Source organism: Chrysemys picta, chromosome 13 (genome assembly GCF_011386835.1).
Source record: "Chrysemys picta bellii isolate R12L10 chromosome 13, ASM1138683v2, whole genome shotgun sequence".
In the NCBI taxonomy this organism is placed as follows: Eukaryota; Metazoa; Chordata; order Testudines; family Emydidae; genus Chrysemys; species Chrysemys picta.
Window position 1 is genome coordinate 5,333,668 of NC_088803.1, and position 25,450 is coordinate 5,359,117.

The 25,450-nt window shown below is 51.2% G+C and overlaps 1 protein-coding gene and 1 gene segment (V, D, J or C); one reads left to right on the forward strand and one right to left on the reverse strand.

Moving 5' to 3' along the window:
• The window catches only part of LOC101948672 (immunoglobulin heavy constant epsilon-like), a 375,427-nt gene that overhangs the window by 344,793 nt on the left and 5,184 nt on the right, over positions 1-25,450 (forward strand).
• LOC101935722 (immunoglobulin heavy constant gamma 3) lies at positions 672-23,509 on the reverse strand. Its single transcript, XM_065566474.1, is given in 4 exon segments — positions 672-856; positions 20,102-20,683; positions 22,119-22,428; positions 23,474-23,509. Coding segments are annotated over 4 exon segments (1,113 nt in total).

Consider the following 25,450-nt stretch of genomic DNA (forward strand, 5'->3'; position numbering starts at 1 on the left):
AAGTTTTTTCCAGTGTCCAACCTAAACCAGCCTTGCTGCAATTTAAGCCCATTGCTTCTTGTCCTATCCTCAGAGGATAACGAGTACAATATTTCACCCTCCTTTTTGCAACAACCTTTTATGTATTTCAAAAATGTTATCATGTCATTCCCCCGCCCCGGCTACCCCAGTCTTCTCTTCTCCAGACTAAACAAACCCAGTTCTTTCAATCTTCCCTCACAGCTCATTTTCAAGCCCTTAAATGATTTTTCTTGCTCTCCTATGGCCTTTCTCCAACATTTCCACATCTTTCCTGAAATGTGGTGCCCAGAACTGGACACAAGACTCCAGTTGAGGCCTAATCAGTGCAGAGTAGATTGGAAGAATTACTTCTCGTGTCTTGCTTATAACACTCCTGCTAATGCATCCCTGATTTTGGTTTTTTCCGACACTATTACATTGTTGACTAATATTTAGCTTGTGATCCGCTATGACCCCCAGATCCCTTTCGGCAGTACTCCTTCCTAGGCAGTCATTTCCCATTCTGTATGTGTGCTACTGGTTGTCCGTTCCTAAGTGGAATACTTTGCATTTCTCCTTATTGAATTTCATCACTGAGTGTGGGTGACTGAGTAGTTCCGGAGGATGGTTGGTGGCTGATGGGGGGATAGATTACTGAGCGCTGGTTATTGCTAGAAGCAGTGAAGCGTGACCATGAAGGTAGCTGTGGCTATTACCTTAGCCAGCGTGACGCCGGCGCTGTACAACAGGCTGAGCAGGAAGAGAGCAATGAAGGCAACAGGTGTCCAGAGACCGTCAGATTCCTCCTCTCCTCCTTCAACATAGACGCCGTGGTCCTCCACCAGGCAGTGAGGAGCTGGGGATGAGATAAACGGGCCGGTTAGAGAGGCCTCTTCGTTAAGCCAAGGAGCTGAGTGGGCCCAGCAGGGAGCTCCGATCTGTGCTCGTGGCAGGAGTTCCTGTCCAGGACCAGAGACAGAGGGTTCCCTGCCAGGAGAGACCGGCAGGCTGCAGGTGGAGTCCCCCCGTCACAGGCTGCAATTCTCAGAGCAGCCTCAGGGATTTCAGCCCCCAGCTTCCATCAAATTTAACGCCCTTTGGCTCCTTTGGAAACCCCAGCCAGCGGCACGACATGCCCCAACCCGAGCATGGCCTCCCCCTCCCTTGGCCAGCCAGGGAACTGGGCTGAGACCTGCCAATGCATAACTCAATGGGGCCATGGACACGCATCAAACAGCAGCATCTTCCCAGTCAATGCCAGCTTGAGCCGTGCTGGGACCGGTTCCCGGGCAGCAGAGGCACCAATTCCCCCACCACCAAAAGTCCCTATTTTGGGGACCTGGGGAATTTACCCACTGAGCTGTTCTGAGACCTCCCCCAACTCGTACCATCCCAGAGGGAGTGTGGTCCAATGAACAGAGCACTAGGATGGGACTCAGGACCCCCATGGGTCTATTCCCAGCTCTGTCATTGACCTTGCAGGACCTCAGGCAATTCACCTCCCCTCTCTGTGCCTCAGTTTCCCTTCACACCCTTTCTCTGTTTGGACATTAAACTCTTCTGGGCAGAGACTGTCTCTTACTCTACGTGTGTGCAACTCCTAGCACATTGGGGTCCCAAACCCAGTGGAGACCTCTTCACATGACTGTCATACACCTAATAACAGGGCCAGCTGACGGGAACCACTTTTAAGCTACTATCCGCTTGGACTCCATTGCAACCTGTGCTCTGAGAAGGGGGAAGATCTGTCATCCATCGCCACATTTGGGCAACACCTACAAAAGGGGAAAGGCATGGCCACCCCTTCACCAACACCCTGAGCTGCCCCATATTGTCAGGATGCTGGAAACAGAAGTGATGGCCCCCAACTGATTTCTCACTTGGAGCGACTGCCACCGTCACACAGCAGTGACCTCAGTCCCTGTAGGCAGACGTCTCCATGGCCCATTTCTAATTCCTTGAGCCGTCTGTATTGTTGTGTCATGGGGACTGAATAAAGATCTCTCCCAACTCATTCCACATGGGATACCACTCAGTAGGAGCCTCTTTCACTCACCGCCAGCCTGGGCTCCATTGGGAACCTATTCCCAAGAGTTGGAAGGACTCACAGCCCAGCATTCCCTGAGCCCATCCATGTGTCTTGTCAACAGCAGGAACGCCTACTGGGAAATGGCCTGGAGTCTCCTCAACTTCGTATACTCCTTGTTACTCAAAGGGCTGGCATGAGAGGTCTCAGCTGTCTGGATGTACCAACTGAAATCTTAATTCACTCACCAGCGCACTCTATGGCCTGGGACATAGAGTTCGGTGGTGGATAATTGAAGTGACCTTCCTAGCTCTGAAACCTTGACTGGTGCATTTGTAGATCTTAAGGCAAGAAGGGACCATTACAGCAATGAGCCTGACCTCCTGTATACCACAGGCCTGAGAATCTCACCCAACTACCCCTCTATGGAGCCCAATGACTTGTCTTTATCGGGAGCAACGGACCCCAGGCTGGATGTACAGATCTTGAGATGGAGACTCCACCACTTCCACTGGAAGTTCATTCCAATGGTTCCCTTCCAGACTTTGTGCCTGTCACGGGGTGTGCAAACCCGCACTAGCCAAGACAGGGTTAATCCCACCCTAGTGGGGGAGGAAGTCCTGCCCCTCAGACCATGCTAAGCACGCTCCAGATGCTGTGCTGGTGTAAAGAAGAGCAGCCCAGCTCAGTCTGCACTGACTGCCAAGGAGGAAGGACTCAGTCGAGGCTCCAGCCCAGGGGCCATTACAGCCCTTGCCTGCGGAAGGCAGAGATCTAGAGACACACACCAGAGACCTGTTGCCTACAGCTGACAGCTGGAGTTGGAGTCCCAGGGAATTACCTGCGCCGAGGAGCCCGGAGACCCCGACGTGATATGGACTGCAGCTTCAGGAAGCCCGGTCGGAAGTGACCCAGGGAGGTGGAGGGAGTGGTATCTCCCACCCGTGTAAGGTCAGCATGTTCCAGTGTTGCAATGAGGGCAGGAAACAATAACAGAATATGTGGAAATGGCAGAGGTGCTTAATGACGTCTGTGTTTCGGTTTTCACCAGCAAGGTGTGTGGCGATTGGACGTCTAACATAGTGAATGCCATTGAAAATGAGGTAGGATCAGAGGCTAAAATAGGGAAAGAACAAGTTAAAAATTACTTAGATGAGTTAGTTGGCTTCAAGTCATCAGGGCCTGATGAAACGCATCCTAGAATACTCAGGGAGCTGACTGAGGAGATATCTGAGCCATTAGCAATTATCTTTGAAAAGTCATGGAAGATGGGAGAGAATCCAGAAGACTGGAAAAGGTCAAATATAGTGCCCTTCTATCAAAATGAAAATAAAGAGAACCCGGGGAATTACAGACCAATCAGCTTAACTTCTGTACCCGAAGAGATAATGGAGCAAATAATTTGCAAAGATGTAGAAGAAAATAAGGTGATAAGTAACAGCATGGACTTGTCAAGAACGAATCGTGTCAAACCAAACTGACAGCTTTCTTTGACAGGATAACAAGCCTTCTGGATGGGGGGAAAGCGGTAGATGTGGTATATCTTGATTTTAGTAAGGTTTTTGAAACTGTCTCACATGACCTTCTCATAAACAAACTAGGGAAATGCAACATAGATGGAGCTACTATAAGGTGGGTGCATAACTGGTTGGAAAACCATTCCCAGAGAGTAGTTATCAGTGGTTTACAGTCATGCTGGAAGGGCATAATGAGTGGGGTCCCACAAGGATCAGTTCTGGGTCTGGTTCTGTTCAATATCTTCATCAATAATTTAGATGATGGCATAGAGAGTACACTTATAAAGTTTGCAGACTATACCAATCTGGAAGGGGTTACAAGTGCTTTGGAGGATAGGAATAAAATTCAAATTGATCTAGAGAAACTGGAGAAATGGTCTGCCTAGGAAGGAGTACTGCAGAAAGGGATCTGGGGGTCATAGTGGATCATAAGTTAATTATGAGTCAGCAGTGTAACACTGTTGCAAAAAAAAGCAAACATCATTCTCAGATGTATTAGCAGGAATGTTGTAAGCAAGATACAAGAAGTAATTCTTCCGCTCTAATCTGCACTGATTAGGCCTCAACTGGAGTATTGTGTCCAGTTCTGGGCTCCACATTTCAGGAAGGATGTGGACAAATTGGAGAAAGTCAGAGAAGAGCAACAAAAATGATTAAAGGTCTAGAAAATATGACCTATGAGGAAAGATTAAAAATTGGGTTTGCTTAGTCTGGAAAAGAGAAGGCTGAGAGAGGACATGATAACAGTTTTCAAGTACATAAAAAGTTGTTACAAGGAGGAGGGAGAAAAATTGTTCTTCTTAACCAGTGAGGATAGGACAAGAAGCAATGGGCTTCAATTGCAGCAAGGGAGGTGTAGGTTGGACATTAGAAAAAAATTTCCTGTCAGGGTGGGTAAGCACTGGAAAAAATTGCCTAGGGAGGTTGTGGAATATCCATCATTGGAGATTTTTAAGAGCAGGTTAGACAAACACCTGTCAGGGATGGTCTAGTTAATATTTAGTCCTGTCATGATTGCAGGGGACTGGACTAGATGAGCTCTCAAGGTCCCTTCCAGTCCTTTGAGTCTATGATTCTATGACTCCCGCTGACCCAGTGGTGGACCACTCCACCACTGCTAGGGCCCTGGGTCAGGACCCAGTGGAGTCGGGTGGGCCCATGTCCCCCTGCCCTGGGCATCACCCCCTCTGGTGACGGCCCCTGGGTTTGGCCATTACACTACACTCCCCTGCATTTGAGGGCCTCTCTATTCACTCTGACTCCTAGGCCACGCTCCCCTGCACTCAAGGGCCGCTATATTGACTCTACCCCTAGGAAACAAAATCCTGCACTTGAGGGCTGATATATTGACCCTGGGCACTAGGCCATACCGCTCTGTGCTCGTGGGTGGCTGTATTGTCTCTGCCCATTAGGCCACACAGCCCAGAACCCAAGGGCTGCCGCTTAGATGCTGGCAATTGGGCCGCATTGTGGTGAGGCCCAGGACAGTCCGGTAGACTGTATCTGCAGTGTCAGCACAACCCTGATCCACCCAAAGTGCTTTATTCTACATTTGTATCTGTCTAGGTTTAACTTCCAGCCATCGGCTCCTCTTCAGCCTTTCTATACTAAGTTACAGACCTTTACTGCCTGGTACTTTCTCCCCAGGGAGGTACTTATATATATCAATGAAGCCATCTCCTGAATCGGTCTTTCAGCCAATTCCTCTGCTCCTATCTCTCACTGGAAGGCATTTTCTCCAGCCCTCTAGTCATTTTTCTAGCTCTCTTTTGCACCCTCTCCAATTTTTCAAACGTCTGTTTGAATATTGGACCAGAGAATGGCCACAGTGCATGGGACCAATGGTCCATCTACCCCAGTATCCTGTCTTCCAACAGTGGCTGATGCCAGAGGTATCAGAGGGAATAACCAGATCAGGGCAATTACTGAGTCATCCATCTGCTGTCGTACAGTACCAGCCTATGACAGGCAGAGCCTTAGGGACAAGAGCTTAGGGCTGTGTCCCTGACCATCTTGACTAATAACCTTTGATAGACGTCTCCTCCATGAACTTGTCTAATTCTTTTTTGAACCCAGCTATATTTTTTGCCATCACAACATCCCCTGACAACTAGTTCCATGGGTTGACTCTGTTGTGTGAAGAAGTCCTTCCTTGTGTTTGTTTTAAACCAGCTGCCATTTAATTTCATTGGGTGACCCCTGGTTCTTGTGTTATCTGAAGGGGAACATAACACTTCCTTATTTGCTTTCTCCACACCAGTCATACAGTATTCAAGCTGTGGACATTTATATAGTGGCATTATGAGATTTACTATCTTATTACACTGCTCTACAGCCAAAATGCTTCTGAAATAAATGTCGTCAAACTTTACTAATTCTGGGTCACTGAGAACGAAAATGATGCTTAAAATTGTTGATTGGCTCTAGTTTTCAAGATATGCTATTGGGTCAGTATAGACGACCCTTGACTTGGGAATGGCAGAGGATAAGTGAGTTATAAAGGGAAGGGATCTCAATTTAAACCAGAAATGACTAAAATACATCTTTGACTGTATAAATAGACAGGATAAATCTATGACTGGGTTTGGACAGTACTTGCTTTTTAGGCAAAACAATGAACGATGCAATCTGAAGCTGGTATTGCGTCATACATGATATGAATTGCATCATGTTATTCCTAGAAGTCATGGATGATGCAATCATAACGAAGCTTACATCACTCTGCTGAACAAATTGCCCTATATCAGCTCTAGAAATCATACAGTGTCGTGCTCTCTTATTTGTCAGTGTTTGATTTTGCAAAGGGACACATTTCTGTTTAGCCAAAGTGAGCAGAGATGCCTCGTACTTGTGTGAACAGTGCAGATAACTTCTGCTCTGTTTGTGGTGAAGTGACTTTTGCATCACAAAAGCGCAGTATAACCACTATGGTTAAGAAAGCCTATCACCTTTATTTTGGCTGCAAAATTGGAGATCAGGACAAGAGGTGGGCCCCACACATATGCTGCAGCACTTGTGCAACAAATCTTCGCCAGTGGTAGAACAGGAAAAGGCAATCTATGCCTTTTGCAGTGCCAATGATTTGGAGAGAGCCAACAGACCATACCAGCAATTGTTACTTCTGCATGGTGCCTCCAGTTGGGAAAGGTGTGTCAAAGAAGAAAAAGTGGACGTGCATTATCCAAACATTCCATCACCTATACTCCCAGTACCCCACGGAAAAGGACTGCCGGTTCCTGATGCACCAGAATCATTCTCACTTGAGCCAGACGAGGAAGAGGATGAAACTTCTGGTCCTGAACCATCAATGTCACAGGACCCACATTTTCTCCCATCCTCCTCCTCTGAACCACACCTCATAACACAAGGTGAACTGAATGACCTTGTCAGGGATTTGGAACTACCCAAGAGTAAGGCAGAGCTGTTGGGCTCCAGACTACAGCAGTGGAATCTCCTGGCAGGTGATGTTAGGGTTTCCATGTTCCGTGACCGTCAAAAGGATCTTGTCCCATTCTTCTTCATGGAAGGTGATCTTGTAGCCTGCAACAACATTGATGGTGTGATGGCAGCCCTCAACATCGTTCACGATCCAGATGAGTGGAGACTGTTCATTGATTCATCGAAGACGAGTCTTAAAGCTGTTTTACTGCATAATGGCAATGTTTTGTCATCAATTCCAGTTGGTCATGCAGTCCGTATGAAGGAAACCTATGACAACATGAAACAACTTTTGAGGTGCATAAACTATGACCAACATCAGTGGCAGCTTTGTGGCGATTTGAAGGTTGTTGCTCTCTTGCTTGGTCTGCAGACTGGATACACAAAGTACTGCTGTTTTCTCTGCGAATGGGATAGTCATGCAAGAGATTCCCACTACATCAAGAAAGATTGGCCACTCCGACAGTCATTGAAGCCTGGGAGGAAAAGTGTTCAGCATCCACCACTTGTTGAATCAAGGAAGATTTTGTTACCACCCTTACACATCAAGCTAGGTCTGATGAAGAACTTTGTCAAGGCCATTGACAAAACACAAGCAGCTTTCAAGTACCTCCGTGGAAAATTTCCAAGGTTAAGTGAAGCTAAGATAAAGGAAGGTGTCTTTGTTGGTCCTCAGATTCGTGAACTTCTTCGAGATGATGCATTTGACCATGCACTGCGTGGCAAGGAAGAGACGGCATGAAAAGCCTTCCAGTTAGTGGCAATAAATTTTCTCGGAAACAACAAGGCAGACAACTACAGGTTGTTGGTGGAAAACCTCCTCAAGGCATACAAAAGCCTTGGTTGCAACATGTCACTAAAGATAAATTTTTTGCACTCTCATCTAGAGTTTTTTCCACCGAACTGCGGAGCAGTGAGCGACGAGCATGGCGAGCAATTTCACCAGGACATTGCAACAATGGAGAAACGCTATCAGGGCAAATGGAGCCCATCAATGCTTGCAGACTATTGCTGGACTGTGACAAGAGATGCTCCGTTTAATGAATACAAGAGACAAGCCAAGAAGCGCCGAGTAGACACTGAATAGGACTAAACTATGTACATAATAGTTTTTTGCCTTTTGTTTCATAATAAATTTTATTTATATAACCCTTTTGCTGATTTTTAAAGTGTTACATAAACCAGACAGGTGAAATATTATCATGTAAAGCAACCATAAACACATGAAAAGACCTAGGTTTACAATTTATGATTAAAACTCTACTATCTACACAATATACATAGACATAAAATGTAAAAACTTAAATATCTTAGAAACAGTAGTCAATCAGTTGTTTTAATTGTCATATTTGAATTCAGCACATCAAAATACATAATAAATAGCACATTTTATCTCTGAAGCAGACGACTTCTCAAAAATTGTAGACCAGTGTTATCTGTCCCTTTCCTAATGGTTCCTACCATTGTAACCTGTTCTGACTGTCACTGCATGTTGACTCCAGAACTGAATGCTGTGTTCCAGTATCGGTCTCCCTAACCCCGTACACAGAGGTGAAATCACTTCCCCTGCACACCACCCCATGGTCATACATCCAGGGACAGAGCTGGTGGGAATGGAGGCTATTAACTCAGTCTCACCCTCCCGCCTAGCTCCCTGCAGACATAACACCAGATTCCTGGGGGCTCTGCCTCTGCACCTTATGGTGGTCAGGTGAGGACGCATCTCCAAGGAGTTCTGACGCCAGAGTGGCAAGGGCTACATTGCTAGACAGGAGCAATGGTTAACCAACAAGTCTTGGAGATGGGGGATCGGGGCTCGATTCCCACCTCTCCCACTGACCTGCAGTGTGACCAGAGACAAGCCACTTAGGCTGGGGTCTTTAAAGGACTCTTAGGATATTAGGTGCCCGTAAAATAAACTCACAAGTTCCGTGGGAGTTCGGTGTCTCACTCCTTTTTAGTGCCCCAACTTTAATCCCTTTGTGCCAAAATATCCCCTCCCAGCCTCTCTCTGCTTAGACTATCAGCTCCTTGGTTCCAGGACGTTTGCTCTATGTGTGTTCGTGCAGCGCCCATCCAATGGGGCCCTAACCTCAGTCAGGACATCTAGGAGCTGCACTATTATGAATAATAATGGGTGGATAACAACTCACTGCAGAGGGATGGGCAGGTAGGAACATGACACTGCATGAGGATGGATGGATGCAGAGAGGACACTGCATAATTTTGCATGTATGAATGGATGGATATGGTAGAATCAAAGACACAGGTTCTACAGAGGGTAGGATGGATGGATGGATGGATGGATGGATGGATGGATCCTGTGGAAGGATGAATTGATGTAGACAATCCATAAGGAAAGGAGGATGGCTAGATAGAAAGAAAGAAGGGTGGATGGATCCATCTAGATATTGTGGGAGGAGGCATGGGTGGGTAGATAAGACACAGAGACAATCTCTGCCAGAAGACACACGCTTCATCACAAACTCTAGCATGTTGCATTTTATTTGGGCATATTCCACACATCGCCACGCTCTGTACACCAGAGCTACCACAGCTTTACACACAGGCTAGGAGGAATCCCAGACCCCACGAGGTTCCGTGGCATCTCAGATACACCGTGAGGAGCCTGCGGGGCTCTGCTCCTCAGTAGCAGGTGACGTCGGTGTCGGACAAGATCACAGAGACATTGACGGTAGTGAGTTTACCAGAGGATTTGTCCACGCTCTGTTATAAACAGATAGTTAAGGGTTAATGCCTTTTACCTGCAAAGGGTTAAGAAGTTCACCTAGCCTGGCTGACACCTGACCAGAGGAACCAATGGGAGGACAAGATGGTTCAAAAGGAAATAGAGAAGTTCCCTTTGTCTGAGTCACTTTCAGTTTTGACCGGAGTGGAAAAGCTCCAGAATTCAGCCTCTTATCAAGTAGTGAGTATTAGTGAAGGAAATAAATAGGTTTATGTTTATTTCTTTGTAACTTGTCTTGGGCATTAGGAAATAATCAAATGGGGTATTCTTTTGTGTACTAAGTTTTTGCCCAGGGGAACATCCTCTGTGTTTTAAATCTGTTGTCTATGAGAGTAGCTGGTATGCTAATCTCGCCCAGAGAGTTTTCTTTTACCTTTCTTTTCTTTAATTAAAAGCCTTTTTTTTAAGAACCTGATTGATTTTTTTCCATGTTTTTAGATCCAACGGGGGTGGATCTGGATCCACCAGGAATTGGTGGGAAAAAGGAGGGTTCATTTCTCCCTGTTTTAAGATCCAAGGGGTTTGGATGGTGTGCACCAGGGAATTGGTGGAGGAGTTTCTCAAGGCTACCCAGGGAGGGAAAGGTTTTGGGGGGGAAAAACAAAGTTTCCCAAGTGACTCAAACTATTTGGGTGGTGGCAGCTAGACCAGATCTAAGCTGGTAATTGAGCTTAAAGCTTCTCATGCAGGTCCCCACATCTGTACCCTAAAGTTCAGAGTGGGGGTGAAACCTATGACAGCTCCGGTGGATGAAGGTCATGGGCAGCCCCTCGTGCCCCACCACGCAGGCGTAGGTGTCCGGATCAGAGCTGGCGCCCCCTACAGACAAAAGGTCCCGTGTCCCATTCCCCACACCCTGAGCCAGCCACTCCCCCCAGCCTGCAGCCGGATTGGAGCTGGCGCCCCCTACAGGGGAAAGGCTGAGTTCTTACTGTGACTCTTGTGGATGGTCTTGACAATGGCCCACGGGATGTCTTGGTGCTTCACGGTGCAGGTGAACTCCTCCCCCGCCTGCCACTCCTCCACGCACACCCGCAGGATGCTGGTTGCACTGTAGGTGCCATCTTCCTGCAGCACCGGCTCCCTGGAGACCACGGCCAACGGGCCCCCGCTACCCCGGCTCCAGGAGACCTCCAGGCTGCCGGGGGTCTCCATGCCACTCACCAAACAATTGATGGTGGCATTCTGCACTATGTAGAGGTCCTCCAGGGAAGGGGGAAGGAGAGAGACCTCCAGAGGGTGTCGATTACAGTTGCTGACATCTGGTTGGGGGCAGGAGGCAGCGTTGAGGGCTGGACTGAGCAAATATTTCAACAGGCACCAGGTGGTAACTGAGTGCCTCTCTCTCAGGGGTGCAAAGCCCTGGGGCTGTTTGGGAAAGGGGCTGAGGGTCATTGGAGTTGTAAATAGGGCACTGGGTACCCTGCTGAAAGGGGCAGGACCCTCATTTTATGGAGTGGCGGGAACAACGGCTGAGATTTTCCAGCCAATCAAGGGATAGGGATTCCTGGGTCCCATTATGGTTATTTGGGTCTCTGGATCCCAGGAGCAAATCTGAACGTCTCCGGTTTTCTTGGGAGAAAGCCCCATTGCGGAAAACATGGCCAGGGACAGACCTGAAGTGGTTGCTCAACTCAGGGACCTTCCAGACAGAAATTCATGAGCTTGATGACCTGCCTGAGCTCAGCATAATTATCCCCATTTCCCAGAGATGGCAGCTGGGACACAGAGGACAAATGACCTGCCCATGGTCATGCCTGGCACCCAGACCCCCCTGATTTAACCACTAGACCCCACACCACACCCAGGGCTCAGGATGGAACTTGTGTTCCCCAACCCCTACCCCCTGCACAGAAAGAAGGGCCATTTATATTTCATACCCATGGTCTGCCAAGATCCCTCAGAGCATGAGTCCCCCAACTCCCACTGCAAGCCGGAGGGGAGAGCTTGAATCTCTTTAGAAATCTCAGCAGGGGAGCCCAGATTGATTGGATCCCTGGAACCCAGGCACAATGTCCTCCATTGACGGTTGTGTGAAGGATATGCATGGTGTCGCTCATGTTTGTAAAGTGGATGCTGCTGGAGCTCGGATTCCAGATTCATATGGATGCCCAAGCCCCACTGTGCGGCAATGGAGCTGAGGGGTTTCTCTTCTTTGTTTGCATGAATTTGTTGGCTCCTGAATCAGATACGGAATCTGCCCCGCCCCCACCCCAGCACATCTTTTCTTGGTTTGCATGTCTAAGTTAAGGACTTATATCCAGCAGCTATCACTGTGTGAAGGGGCCAGGGAGGGCAGTTGTTCAGGCTTTGTGTGACGCTAGACCAGGCAAAATAAAAAACCAACCATTGAGCATCATCTCCCTTGAAACTCAGAGAAACCCTGATCTTCACCCAAACACTCAACTGAACTCCCAAGCCTTCCCCGCAGAATGCACAGTGACCTCCAGATCCTCAACCTTAAACGGAAACAACTTAACATCATCATCTTCATTTTCATCTTCATCACCATCATTATATTCATCTTCTTCACAGGGGCGGCTCTAGGCACCAGCAAGGCAAGCACGTGCTTGGGGCAGCCCATTAGCAGGGGCGGCAGGGACCCAGCATGGGAGCTGAGAACCAACAGGGGGCCTGGGAGCTGTAGTTCCTTGGTTAGCTCCCTGCCTATAGAGCCAGCCCTGGAGCAGGGAAAGAACTCCATTTCCCAGCATTCCCTTAGAGGGGAGGGAGGGAGGAAGCTGAGACCTCATGCTGCAGCCTGCTGTGAATGGAGAGCTGCACTGGGAAGGGCAGGGATACCATATTTTAACATTAAAAAAATAGGACACTTCATGGGGAGGGAGGGTAGCCCCCATCCACTCCCTCCAACTGCCCCCCACAGAAACCCCAACCCATCCAACCCCCCTGCTCCCTGTCCCCTGATCACCCCCTGCCCCTAACTGCCCCCCAGGACCCCACCCCCTATCTAAGCCCCACTGGTCCTTGTCCCCTGATTGTCCCCTCCAGAGACCCCCCAACGTTCCCCCTAGGACCCCACCCCCTCCCTGTCCCCTAACAAACCCCTGGGACTCCCATGCCTATCCAACTGCTGCCTGTCCCCTGACTGCCCCCCCCCCGAACCCCTGACGCATCTAACCCCCCCTTCTCCCTGCCCCTGACTGCCCCCTGGAATGCCCTACCCCTTCTCCAACCCCCCAGCCCCCTTACCGTGCCACTCAGACCAGCGTGTATGGCTTCGCACAGCGCCAGACACACTGCTGCATACATGCTGCCGTGCTCCCCTGCGGAGCCACAGCCCCCCCCCCACCCCCAGCACCTGCCTTCCAGATTTGAACACCTCAAAATTCAGGAGTGCTCAAGCTCAGTTTGGGCAGCTGTTACTTCATTTCTCCCAAATCAAATATACTGATCCACTGGAACTTGCTGTAGGAAAAGTAGCATAAAATTGAGCAAGAAATGCTTCCCAGTGGTTATTAGGACTGGAATTGCTATTTGCAACAGCCATTGCCTTTTGTTTGTTTGTTTAAAAGGAAGACAGTGATGTTGCATTGGCAAATTCCCCATAGAAAGAAAGAGTGGAACAAAAGAATAATAAAGGCACCTCCACTTTTCCTCATTTATGTAGCACAGTCTTATAATATGCATCCAGATATCCTCCAATCACACAAGCTGAAAATTGTTCCACTTCACTGCAGTTCTGTAACCATATGGGAACCAATCCTGTCTGTGTTCTGTGCACATCCAAAATTCCTGCTGAATGACCCGCCCTGGGAGCGAGTTACCAGTGACCCAGGGATGCAGCGGAAGGAGGGTGCAGGTGGTGGTGGGGGGGAGAGCCCAGAGCTGGGGCGGTAGGAGGTGTGGGGGGGAGGGCCCAGGGCTGGGGCGGCAGGGGGGTGCGGGTGGTGGGGGAGAGCCCGGGGTTGGGGCGGCAGGGGGGTGTGGCGAGGAGCCCAGGGCTGGGACGGGGGGCAGCCAAAAAATTTTTTGCTTGGGGCAGCAAAAAACCTAGAGCCAGCCCTGCTTCTTCACCTCCCTTGTCTTCATAATCACCTCCTTCCTCTTTATCTTCATCTTCCTCAGATCAACGCCTTCATTATCGTCCTCTTTAGCTCCATCTTCTACTTCAACATTCTGACGTTCTTTCTCTCTTTCTACTTCAGCATCTGCATTGTTATCGACATCATCTTCATCTCCTTCAAGCTCATCACAATCGTTATCCTCAGCTTGGTTTTACAGTAATGCAGACGGACAGGGGGCATTGAGCTAGTCCTACATCGCAAACCTGAACCCTCACCCCAAACCTTGACCCGCACGATCTCCTCTTCTCCCCAAGTCTCCACCATGCGTCATCATGACATTGGCTCACTGTAAAGAATTAGCTCTACAGCCTCCGGAGCGCGCTCTGCAGGTCGGTGTCCCACTGCCGCTTGGCCCCCGGGTCCTTCCCTGGACTCCGGTGCCCCTTTATCTGGGGTGCTGCCCCCTGGCAGTAACCCCCCAGTCTCAGGGTTTCCCCTCTCCAGGGAACCCGCACCCACTATCCCACCTCGCCTCAGTCATAGGCTACTGCCAGTCACCAAGTAGCCCCCATTCCCTGGGGCAGACTGCATTATAAGCCACTCATCACTGGCAAGGAGGCTTTGGGCCTGCTGCCTTCCTCTGCAACCCCAATACCTTTTCGGCCTTATACTAGGCCTGCAGCCTGGGGGGTTTCCAGGCCCGAGCTCCCCAGCTCCTCCGGCCTTCCCCCAGCCCTGCTCCACCTCAGGTAGGCTCCCCAGCAGCCAGGCCCCTCCCCCTCAAAGGCTAGAGAGAGAGTCTGTTTGGGCTTCTGGCTCGCAGCCTCTTATAGGGACCAGCTTGGCCTGATTGGGGCCTGGCCCCAACTGTTACTGCCTTCCCCAATCAGCCCAGGCTTTCCTTCACAGCTTCAGCCCTGTCCGAGGGCTGGCTTTAAACCTTCCAAGGCTGGAGCAGGTGACCACCCATTTTCTCACTCAGATGGAGCTTCTTACCTCCTTCAAACACTCACAGCAAAATTCAACACAATTGAGATTTTCAAAGGCTGGCTAAGGGACTTGGACACCTTGGGTATTTCAATGGGATTTGCACACGTAAGTCCCCTGGACACTCTTAGGCCTGGTCTACACTATGAGTTTAGGTCGAATTTAGCAGCGTTAAATCGAATTAAGCCTGGACACGTTCACACGGCTAAGTCCCTTTTTTCGACTTAAAGGGCCCTTTAAACCGGTTTCTTTACTCCACCTCCGACGAGGGGATTAGCGATAAAATCGGCCTTAGCAGGTCGGAATTGGGGTAGTGTGAATGGAATTCGATGTTATTGGCCTCCGGGAGCTATCCCACAGTGCTTCATTGTGACCGCTCTGGACAGCACTCTCAACTCAGATGCACTGACCAGGTAGACAGGAAAAGCCTCATGAACGTTTGAATTTCATTTCCTGTTTGCCCAGCGTGGAGAGCACAGGTGACCACGCAGAGCTCTTCAGCACAGGTAACCGTGATGGAGTCCCAGGATCGCAAAAAAGCTCCAGCATGGACCAAACGGGAGGTACGGGATCTGCTCACCATATGGGGAGATGAAACAGTGCTAGCTGAACTCCGTAGCAGTAAACAAAATGGCAAAATATTAGAAAAGGTCTCCAAGGCCATGAAGGACAGAGGCCATAACAGGGACGCACAGCAGTGCCGCGTGAAAATTAAGGAGCTAAGGCAAGCCTACCACAAAGCCAGAGAGCCAAATGGAAGGTCCAGGGCAGAGCCGCAAACATGCCGCTTCTACGCGGAGCTGCATGCCATGCTAGGGGGTGCAGCCACCACTACCCCAATCGTTTGCTTTGACTCCTTCAATGGAGAAACACACAGGGAAGCGGGTTCGGGGTACAAGGGAGATGAGGATGAAGATAATGTAGATAGCTCACAGCAGCAAGGAAGCGGAGAAACCGGTTTCCCCAACAGCCAGGATATGTTTATCACCCTGGACCTGGAACCAATAACCCCCGAACTCACACAAGGCGTGCTCCCAGACCCTGAGGGCACACAGGGGATCTCTGGTGAGTGTACCTTTGTAAATATTACACATGGTTTAAAAGCAAGCGTGTTTAATGATTAATGATTAATTTGCCCTGGCAATCGCGGCCAGTACAGCTACTGGAAAAGTCTGTTAACGTGTATGGGGATGGAGTGGAAATCCTCCAGGGACATCTCCAGAAATCTCTCCTTCATGTACTCCCAAAGCCTTTGCAAAAGGTTTCTGGGGAGGGCTGCCTTATCCCGTCCGCCATGGTAGGACACTTTACCACGCCAGGCCAGTAGCACGTAGTCTGGAATCATTGCATAACAAAGCATGGCAGCGTATGGTCCTGGTGTTTGCTGGCATGCAGACAACATCCATTCCTTATCGCTCTTTGTTATCCTCAGGAGAATGATATAATTCATGGTCACCTGGTTGAAATGGGGCGATTTTATTAAGGGGACATTCAGAGGTACCCATTCCTGCTCTGCTGAACAGAAATGTTCCCCGCTGTTAGCCACGCGGTGGGGGGGAGGGGTGAAGTGATCATCCCCAAGAATTGGGTGTGGGGGGGGAGGGGAGTTAGTTGGGTTTGTGCTGCATGTTAACCCGGAAAACGCAGCCCCTCCTTTTACATTGCAAACCCATTTTAAATGGCCAACCCAATGGGTGCTTGGTATGGGAAATGAACGCACTACTGTTTGAAACCATTCCCACATGTTAAGAAGGTTAAAAAAGCCAAAAGACTGTGGTTTACCATGGCTGCCTGCAAGCCGAAATCTGTTGCCTGGCACCGCATGAGTGATCTCTCACACCAAACCGGCAGGCCCTCAATATAAAAGGAAAAATGCGACCTTGTAACGAAATCACATGTGCTGTGTAATGTGAACAGCAAAATTTAACGTGAAAGAGTGTACCCATTGTTCTCTAAAATGTGTCTTTTTTAACCACCTCTCCCTTCTTCTCCACCAGCTGCAAATGTTTCTCCTTCACAGAGGCTAGTGAAGATTAGAAGGAGAAAACGGTGGACTCGGGATGATATGTTCTCGGAGCTCCAGATGTCCTCCCACGCTGACAGAGCACAGCAGAATGCATGGAGGCAGTCAATGTCAGACTAGAGAAAAGCACAATATGAACGAGAGGAGAGGTGGCGGACTGAATCGCGGGATGAACAGAGCAAGTGGCGGGCTGAAGATGATAGGTGGTGTCAGCTTGCAGACAGAAGGCAAGAGTCAATGCTCCAGCTGCTGGAGCATCAAACTGATATGCTCCAACGTATGGTTGAGCTGCAGGAAAGGCAGCAGGAGCAGAGACCGCCGCTACAGCCCCTGTGTAACCAACAGCCCTCCTCCTCAAGTCCCATAGCCTCCTCACCCAGATGCCCAAGAACACGGTGGGGGAGCCTCCAGCCACCCAGTCACTCCACCCCAGATGATTGCCCGAGCATCAGAAGGCTGGCCTTCAATAAGAGTTAAAGTTTTAAACTGCAGTGTGTCCTTTTCCTTCCCTCCTCCCCCACCCATCCCGGGCTACCTTGGCAATTATCCCCCTAGTTGTGTGATGAATTAATAAAGAATGCATGAATGTGAAGTAACAATGACTTTATTGCCTCTGCAAGCGGTGCTCGAGGAGAGGAGGGGAGGGCGGGGTGGTTGGTTTACAGGGAAGTAGAGTGAACCGGGGGGGGGGGGAGGGTTCATCAAGGAGAAACAAACAGAAGTTTCACACCGTAGCCTGGCCAGTCACAAAACTCATTTTCAAAGCTTCTCTGATGCGCACCGCACCCTGCTGCGCTCTTCTAACCACCCTGGTGTCTGGCTGCGCGTAATCAGCGGCCAGGTGATTTGCCTCAACCTCCCATCCCGCCATAGATGTCTCCTCCTTACTCTCACAGATATTGTGGATCACACAGCAAGCAGCAATAACAATGGGGATATTCTTTTCGCTGAGGTCTGAGCGAGTCAGTAAGCTGCGCCAGCGCGCTTTTAAACATCCAAATGCACATTCCACCACCATTCGGCACTTGCTCGGCCTGTAGTTGAACAGGTCCTGACTACTGTCCAGGCTGCCTGTGTACGGCTTCATGAGCCATGGCATTAAGGGGTAGGCTGGGTCCCCAAGGATCACGATAGGCATTTCAACATCCCCAACAGTTATTTTCTGGTCCGGGAAGAAAGTCCCTTCCTCCAGCTTTCGAAACAGACCAGAGTGCCTGAAGACACGAGCATCATGTACCTTTCCCGGCCATCCCACGGTGATGTTGGTGAAACGTCCCTTGTGATCCACCAGGGCTTGCAGCAGCATTGAAAAGTACCCCTTGCGGTTTATGTACTCGGTGGCTTGGTGCTCCGGTGACAAGATAGGGATATAGGTTCCGTCTATCGCCCCACCACAGTTTGGGAATCCCATTGCAGCAAAGCCATCCACTACGGCCTGCACGTTTCCCAGAGTCACTACCCTTGATATCAGCAGCTCTTTGATTGCCCTGGCAACGTGGATCACAGCAGCCCCCACAGTGATTTGCCCACTCCAAATTGATTCCCAACTGACCGGTAGCTGTCTGGCGTTGCAAGCTTCCACAGGGCTATCGCCACTCGCTTCTCAACTGTGAGGGCTGCTCTCATCCTGGTATTCTGGCGTTTCAGGGCAGGGGAAAGCAAGTCACAAAGTTCCATGAAAGTGCCCTTACGCATGCGAAAGTTTTGCAGCCACTGGGAATCGTCCCACACCTGCAACACGATGCGGTCCCACCAGTCTGTGCTTGTTTCCCGGGCCCAGAATCGGCGTTCCACGGCATGAACCTGCCTCAGTAACACCATGATTTCCACATTGCTGGGGCCTGTGCCTTGTGAGAGGTCTATGTCCATGTCAATTTCCTCATCACTCTCGTCGCTGCGCTGCAATTGCCTCCTCGGCTGGTCCTGGTTTTGCTTTGGCATGTCCTGGCTCTGCATATACTCCCGGACACAGAATGGCCCCCCCAAAGATTGAACTCAAAAGCCTGGGTTTAGCAGGCCATTGATTTCACGGAGGGAGGGGGAAACAAATGAATATAGAACAAATCTATTTTTTACATCTTAAGCTGGCAGACGACGGTGCAACATGACTGATAGCCCTCGGCATCTTCTGGGTGCTTGGCAGAAAATACTGGGTGCTTGGCAGAAAATAGTGTACTAAGACTGATAGCCATCATCGTCAAGACAGTTCAATAGGACTGAGCATGTCTGCCCAGGTGCCCATGATTGAACTGCAATATGACGATGATGGATATCAGTCTTAATACACCATCTACTGCCAAAAGGCAAGGGGCTGCTGCTGTGTGCAATGCAGCCCCACATCTGCCAGCCCCACATCTGCCAGCACCCAGATCACTGATGAAGGCTACCAGTCATACTGCACCGTCTACTGCCAAAAGGCAATTAGTTAGCTGCTGCTGTGTAGCAATGCAGGACCACGTCTACCAGCACCCAGATGCCATATGGTGACGGTGAGCTGAGCTGAGCGGGCTCCATGCTTGCCGTGGTATGTTGTCTGCACAGGTAACCCAGGTAAAAAGGCGTGAATCGATTGTCTGCTGTTGCTCTGATGGAGGGGGAGGGGCCTGACGACATGTACCCAGAACCCCCCGCGACACTGTTTTGCATCATTCAGGCACTGGGATCTCAACCCAGAATTCCAATGGGCGGCGGAGACTGCGGGAACTGTGGAATAGCTACCCACAGTGCAACGCTCCGGAAGTCGACGCTAGCCTCGGTACTGTGGACGCGGTCCGCCGACTTCATGCACTTAGAGCATTTTATGTGGGGACACACACAATCGGCTGTATACTACCGATTTCTATAAAACCAGCTTCTATGAATTCGACCTAATTTCATAGTGTAGACATATCTTTAGAGAGTCTCACCAGAAATAGCCCTGAAAGGCCAGATGCTGGGTGACAAGCCTGATTTCCAGAGGTACGAAGTATATACGCACATCAGATCAGAGTCACAAATAGGACACTAAGTCCCTAACAGGCCTCATCCCCGGATCCCAGGGAGCCGAGGGAGTGAAATTCTTGGAGGAGCTGGAATTTAATAAGGCAGGGAATGCTGGGAAAACTGTGCACGTGGAAATTAATGAGAGTTGAGAATGAGAGCTTCACCGGGCAAATACTAATTACACCTGCAATACACCCCTGTGCTGAGGGCCTAGGCTCTGCTAAAGTCCTACTTGGGAGGTTTAACTGGGACTTAAAGGCTGCCTAGGACTTGTGCGGGGTGAGTTTCACCCTCTAATCCCAATTAACAGTGACTGGAGTTTGCCTTTCCCTTTGAGATGCCAAGGCTACTCACCTGTGTTGCTCATGGTTATGTCCTGGGTTAGTTCTCCAGAACAGGGTGTGGTCACTTTGCAGGTAAATTCGGTGCCTTGTCCCCATTGTGCCAGCGACACAGGGTGAGAACTGACCAGGCTGGTGGTCCCGTTGCTGTTCTTCTTGAGGGGTTCTGTCTTCACTGCAGAGCTGACTTGCCCATCCACTTTCCATGCGATTCTGCTGGCTGCTAAGTCATAACCCAGAAGGAGACAGGTAACGTGACCAGAATTTTTGATGATGTCTTCATAGGAGGGTTTGGTTAAGTAGATGGTTGGGTCAATTAAGCTTCTGAGGCAGGCTGAGAAATGCAAAGAGATGTCATTGACCAGTTCAAATAATGTGGAAAGACAGAAAAAGACTATTGAAATCTAATCTAATCTAATCTATCCATCCACCTCCATCAGAACACTCATGGTCTCCATCCCATCCATCCACCTGTCGGCTTTGCCAGGTTAGAAGCTCAGGAGAAGGCAAACCAGCTCCAGCTGGCTCTCTGTGGAGCTGTCCTCGCAGGTGGGGACCAGCAGGTGAACCTCAGGGGGCCTTGTCAAACCACGCCCTGAGAGCAGAGAGAGGGGAAAACACAGTCCAGTGTCACTGTCTATAGATCCCTTGTCCCCTTCCAGAGAGAGCGCTAACCCTACAGTCCTCCCAGCACTAGCAAAACCCCCACCTTATTGTGATATGTTTACATTGAGTACTTTATTCAGCCTCTAGGACTGAGATTTTTCACAGCCATGTAAGGGATTAAAACAAATGGGAACAGAGCAAATATTAAATGCCTCCATGCATTCTTTCTGCACGTGCTGCATGGAGTGTGTTCTCCCTGGTAAACAGCAGGGACAAAGCTGGAACTTGAGCTGTGTGTGTTTATTTGAACTTGTTTTCCTCAATTGAGGTCCCCTATTTAAGGGGGACCGTGGCGCTGTACAGCATGACATGGCGTCAGAAGAAAACCTGGGAGAGGACTGACTGTGTCTGACTACAGATAAAGGGTCAAATTCTGAGCTGATGTAAGTCAGCACAGTGTCACTGACTTCAGTGCAGATCAGATGATTTACACCCGTTGAAGTTCTGACCCCAGAATGCCTAGGTTTGCTGCTCTGGGGTTGTATCCATTTCAAAAGATGCCCAAGAACAGCCGGAGTGCAAGAAACACACACAGCTCCGTGACAGAGAGGGGTAAGCGAGTACTAGCTTGTAAGCGGGTGTAGCCCCTTTAAGGCCAGTGGTTGCTGGGAATTGTAGTTTCGTGGGCCGGCTTGCTGCAGTCTGTATAAGGGAAAGCTCCTGGCTCAGTGCTGAGGAAAGCGGACCAGGCAGGAGGCCTAGAAACATGCAGGAAAGGTGACCTAGTGGGAAGGGGGGGGGGCTGCCCATCCAGCCGGCTGAACGCCGGAGGGGCCCCTGGTGGCTGGGACCCTGTGCTCTGAGTTGCTCTGGTTTTGCTTTGAGGCTTTGGACTGAGGTGGCGAATGGGCTTTGTTCTACCTCCCCCGGTGGGAGGAGACTGGGTTTGGGGGAGGGGCAGGGGGAGGGAGTTAGGCGTTGAGCCGAAGTTTTCCCCTGTACAGAAGGGTCAGCATGGGGCTTAGGTGCCATTTCACCCAGCTGCGTGTCTAAGATTTCCCAAGGTGCCTAAGGGATTTACATGCCAAGTTGCCATGGGAACCGGGTGCCTAAATCCTTTAGGCAGGGCTGAAAACTCTCCCCCTTAGTGGAACATAGGTCTCTGCCCAGGGGTGCCTGTCACCCGAAGGTTTTCCTCGTTCAGGGGTCCATGGAGGGGGCGCTGGGGGCAGGAGTTCTGCAGTGACAAAGCACCAGGGCTCAGCGTGTTTCAACACTGGGACAAACTTTCCCCAGTCGTTCAGGGTGAGATTTTTCCAGAGGCACCTACGGGTTGTGGATTAAGATTAACTGGCTCCCAGACCCTCTAGGCGCTTTGAAAATCTCAGCCTGGCTGTCCCGTCCTCCCCCACCGCATGTCTTACATTCCCGAGGGAACGTCTTCGACACTTTCTTTGCTGTGCCTGGATGCGTCACATCGCACTGGTAGGTGTCGCCCTGCCGGGACCTGTCAGGGAGGATCAGCAGGCTGCTCCGGGTGTGGAGCCCGTCGCTCATCGTCACCTCTGGGAAATCCTTGACCCCCTGGGTCACTTTGCCAGAATTCCACTTGATGTTCACTGGTGATGGTAAATAGCCAGTTACGAGGCAGGCCAGGCTTGTGTCCGGGGGAGCACTGCCAGTCTGGGTGCAGCAGGGAACCAGGGGGAAGACGGACGGGGGGGGTGGATCTTGCTGGAAAGATAAAGAGAATATAAGAGAAACCATCAAAAGGGGGAAATCAGAAAACCATGTCACTGATCAACCCACATCCGTCTATCCACCTCCTTCTATGGCCCGGTGGCTGTCTGGCCCAGTGGTCAATTCACTGGAAAAGGAGTCAGGACTCAGGTTTATTCCCAGCTGCTGTGGGACCTTGGGCCGGTCGCAGACCTTCTCTCTGCCTTTCACTTTCCATTGTGCAGGGGTGTGCTAGCGCTGGGCGAAAAACACGAGAAATGGGATTCGGACCTCGGCTCTTCCAGTGTAAACCTGGAGCAACTCCGGTGGAATAGCTCTGGGTTTGTGCAAGTGATGCTGACAGGAGACTCTGGTCCTTTACAAGGCACAAATATTCCCCAAGCGCCTCACAACCTGAGTCCAGCCCTCCTCAGCTCTCCAGTGTGAAGTGAGCATCATTACCCTCATTGAACACATGGGGAAACTGAGGCCTGGAGAGATGACGTGGCTTCCCCAAGGTGACAGAGGGAGTATGTGGTAGATCTGAGAACCAAAGCCAGCTCCCTAAGGCCCTTCCTCTATTTGATGACAAGACCATTAGTTAAAGCTAGAGAAGAGCCCTCCATGAGTCATGGATGGATGAGACAACTCAACACGCACTTTCTCCTCCGGTCCCTGCCCTTCTGTGCACACAGATCTTTCAAACCATACTTGTGTGCAACTACGTACAGGACATCTATCTATCCCCATACACACCCACTATCCATCCTTGGTGGGTGGAAGTCAGGACTCCTGGGTTCTATCCCCAGTTCCGGGACAGCCATAATGTTTCTTTCTTCTCCCTCCCACATGGCAGGTTCTCAAAAAGACCCCACAGGAGGCCTCAATCTTTTCTGAGCTCTCCGGCCTTCATGACCAATCTCTGGGGAAAACTGACCAACAAACAACACGGGCTGAAAAGGGGAAGTTTACGCAAGTGAAAGTCACACCAATGTTATTTTTTCACCCTGGTCTTAGCCCCCTGTGCTCGCCCACCTGTCCAATTTTCACACCTTCTCACCAGCTGTAACAGTGAAAGCAATCCAGTGGGCGTCATCTCTTGTTCTCAATCTATAATTATCTTGACTTCCATCGGGGGGGGAGGAGAGGGGATGTCTGACAGGCAAAGATACCTCAGAAGAGCTACGCAACAGACACAGAGCAGAGCTGGACTCCTGGACAGAACCCCCTGGTCTACAGTGCCGGGCCACGACCCAACATGGCTGGTGATTTGGTGAGTCTATCACAGGAAAGTGGCTGCTATTGGCTTGTCACATGAGTGCAGAGGGTGTTTTAACCCTATCAGAGATAAATGGTGTGGAGACTGTGCTAGAGAGGGGAGCAAGACGCCTGGATTCCCAACCCCAGCTCTGGGAGGGGAGTGGGGTCTAGTAGTTAGAGCGGGGAGTTGGGAGCCAGGACTCCTGGGTTCTTTCCCCAGCTCTGGGAGGGGAGTGGGGTCTAGTCATTAGAGCGGGGGGCTGGGAGCCAGGACTCCTGGGTTCTCTCCCAAGCTTTGGGAGGGGAGTAGGTTAGAGCAGGGGGTTGGGAGGCAGGACTCCTGGGTTCTCTCCCCAGCTCTGGGAGGGGAGTGGGGTCTAGTCGTTAGAGCGGGGGGCTGGGAGGCAGGACTCCTGGGTTCTCTCCCCAGCTCTGGGAGGGGAGTAGGTTAGAGCTGGGGGCTGGGAGCCAGGAGTGTTGTGCTCTGTTCTGACCTATGAAGGGCAGTGGGGTTCGTCCCCCTGTGTGGACCCGATACCAGGGCCGGGTGCAGCACATGGCTCCCCTGCACAGCCTGGATATGCTGCGGAGGCCAGGACGGGTAACACAGGCCAGGCTGTGCCCCCCAGTAGAGACGGGGGAACAGAGATGCTTATCTCACACTCCACCTATCAGCTGGGATAACAGCTTTGAAAGAACTGTAGGGAGCGAGCCCAGGGTTGGGCTAGCAGAGGCTGCAGGTGGGGAGTGAGGATGATCAGATAGCAAGTGTGAAAAATTGAGACAGGGGATGGGGGGTAATAGGCACATATATAAGAAAAAGCCCCCAAAATCAGGACTGTCCCTATAAAATCGGGACATCTGGTCACCCTAGGCACCAGCAGAGCTGCGGGGAGCCCAGGGCTGGGCTAGCAGGGGCTGCGGGTCGGGAGTGAGGGGCACCGTCAGAGCTGGCGGGGAGCCCAGGGCTGGGCTCGCAGGGGCTGTGGGTCGGTAGTGAGGGGCACCGGCAGAGCTGGGGGGAGCCCAGGGCTGGGCTAGCAGGGGCTGCGGGTCGGGAGTGAGGGGCACCAGCAGAGCTGGGGGGAGCCCAGGGCTGGGCTCGCAGGGGCTGTGGGTCGGTAGTGAGGGGCACCAGCAGAGCTGCGGGGAGCCCAGGGCTGGGCTAGCAGGGGCTGCGGGTCGGGAGTGAGGGGCACCAGCAGAGCTGGGGGGAGCCCAGGGCTGGGCTCGCAGGGGCTGTGGGTCGGTAGTGAGGGGCACCAGCAGAGCTGCGGGGAGCCCAGGGCTGGGCTAGCAGGGGCTGCGGGTCGGGAGTGAGGGGCACCGGCAGAGCTGGCGGGGAGCCCAGGGCTGGGCTCGCAGGGGCTGTGGGTCGGTAGTGAGGGGCACCGGCAGAGCTGGGGGGAGCCCAGGGCTGGGCTAGCAGGGGACTGTGGGTCAGGAGTGAGGAGCACCAGTGGTGTTTGGGGGAGCCCAGGGCTGGGCTGGCAGGGGCTGCAGGTGAGGATTGAGGGGCACCGGAAGGGCTGGGGGAAGAACAGGGCTGGACTAGCAGGGGGCTCCAGGTCAGTAATGAGGGGGCACTGGCAGAGCTGGGGGGGGCAGGGCTGGGCTAGCAGGGACTGTGGGTCGGGAGTGAGGGGCACCGGCAGGGCTGGGCTAGCAGGGGCTGTGGGTCGGGAGTGAGGGGCACTGGCAGAGCTGGGGGGCAGGGCTGGGTAGCAGGGGCTGCGGGTCAGGAGTGATGGACACCAGCAGAGCTTTGGGGGAGACA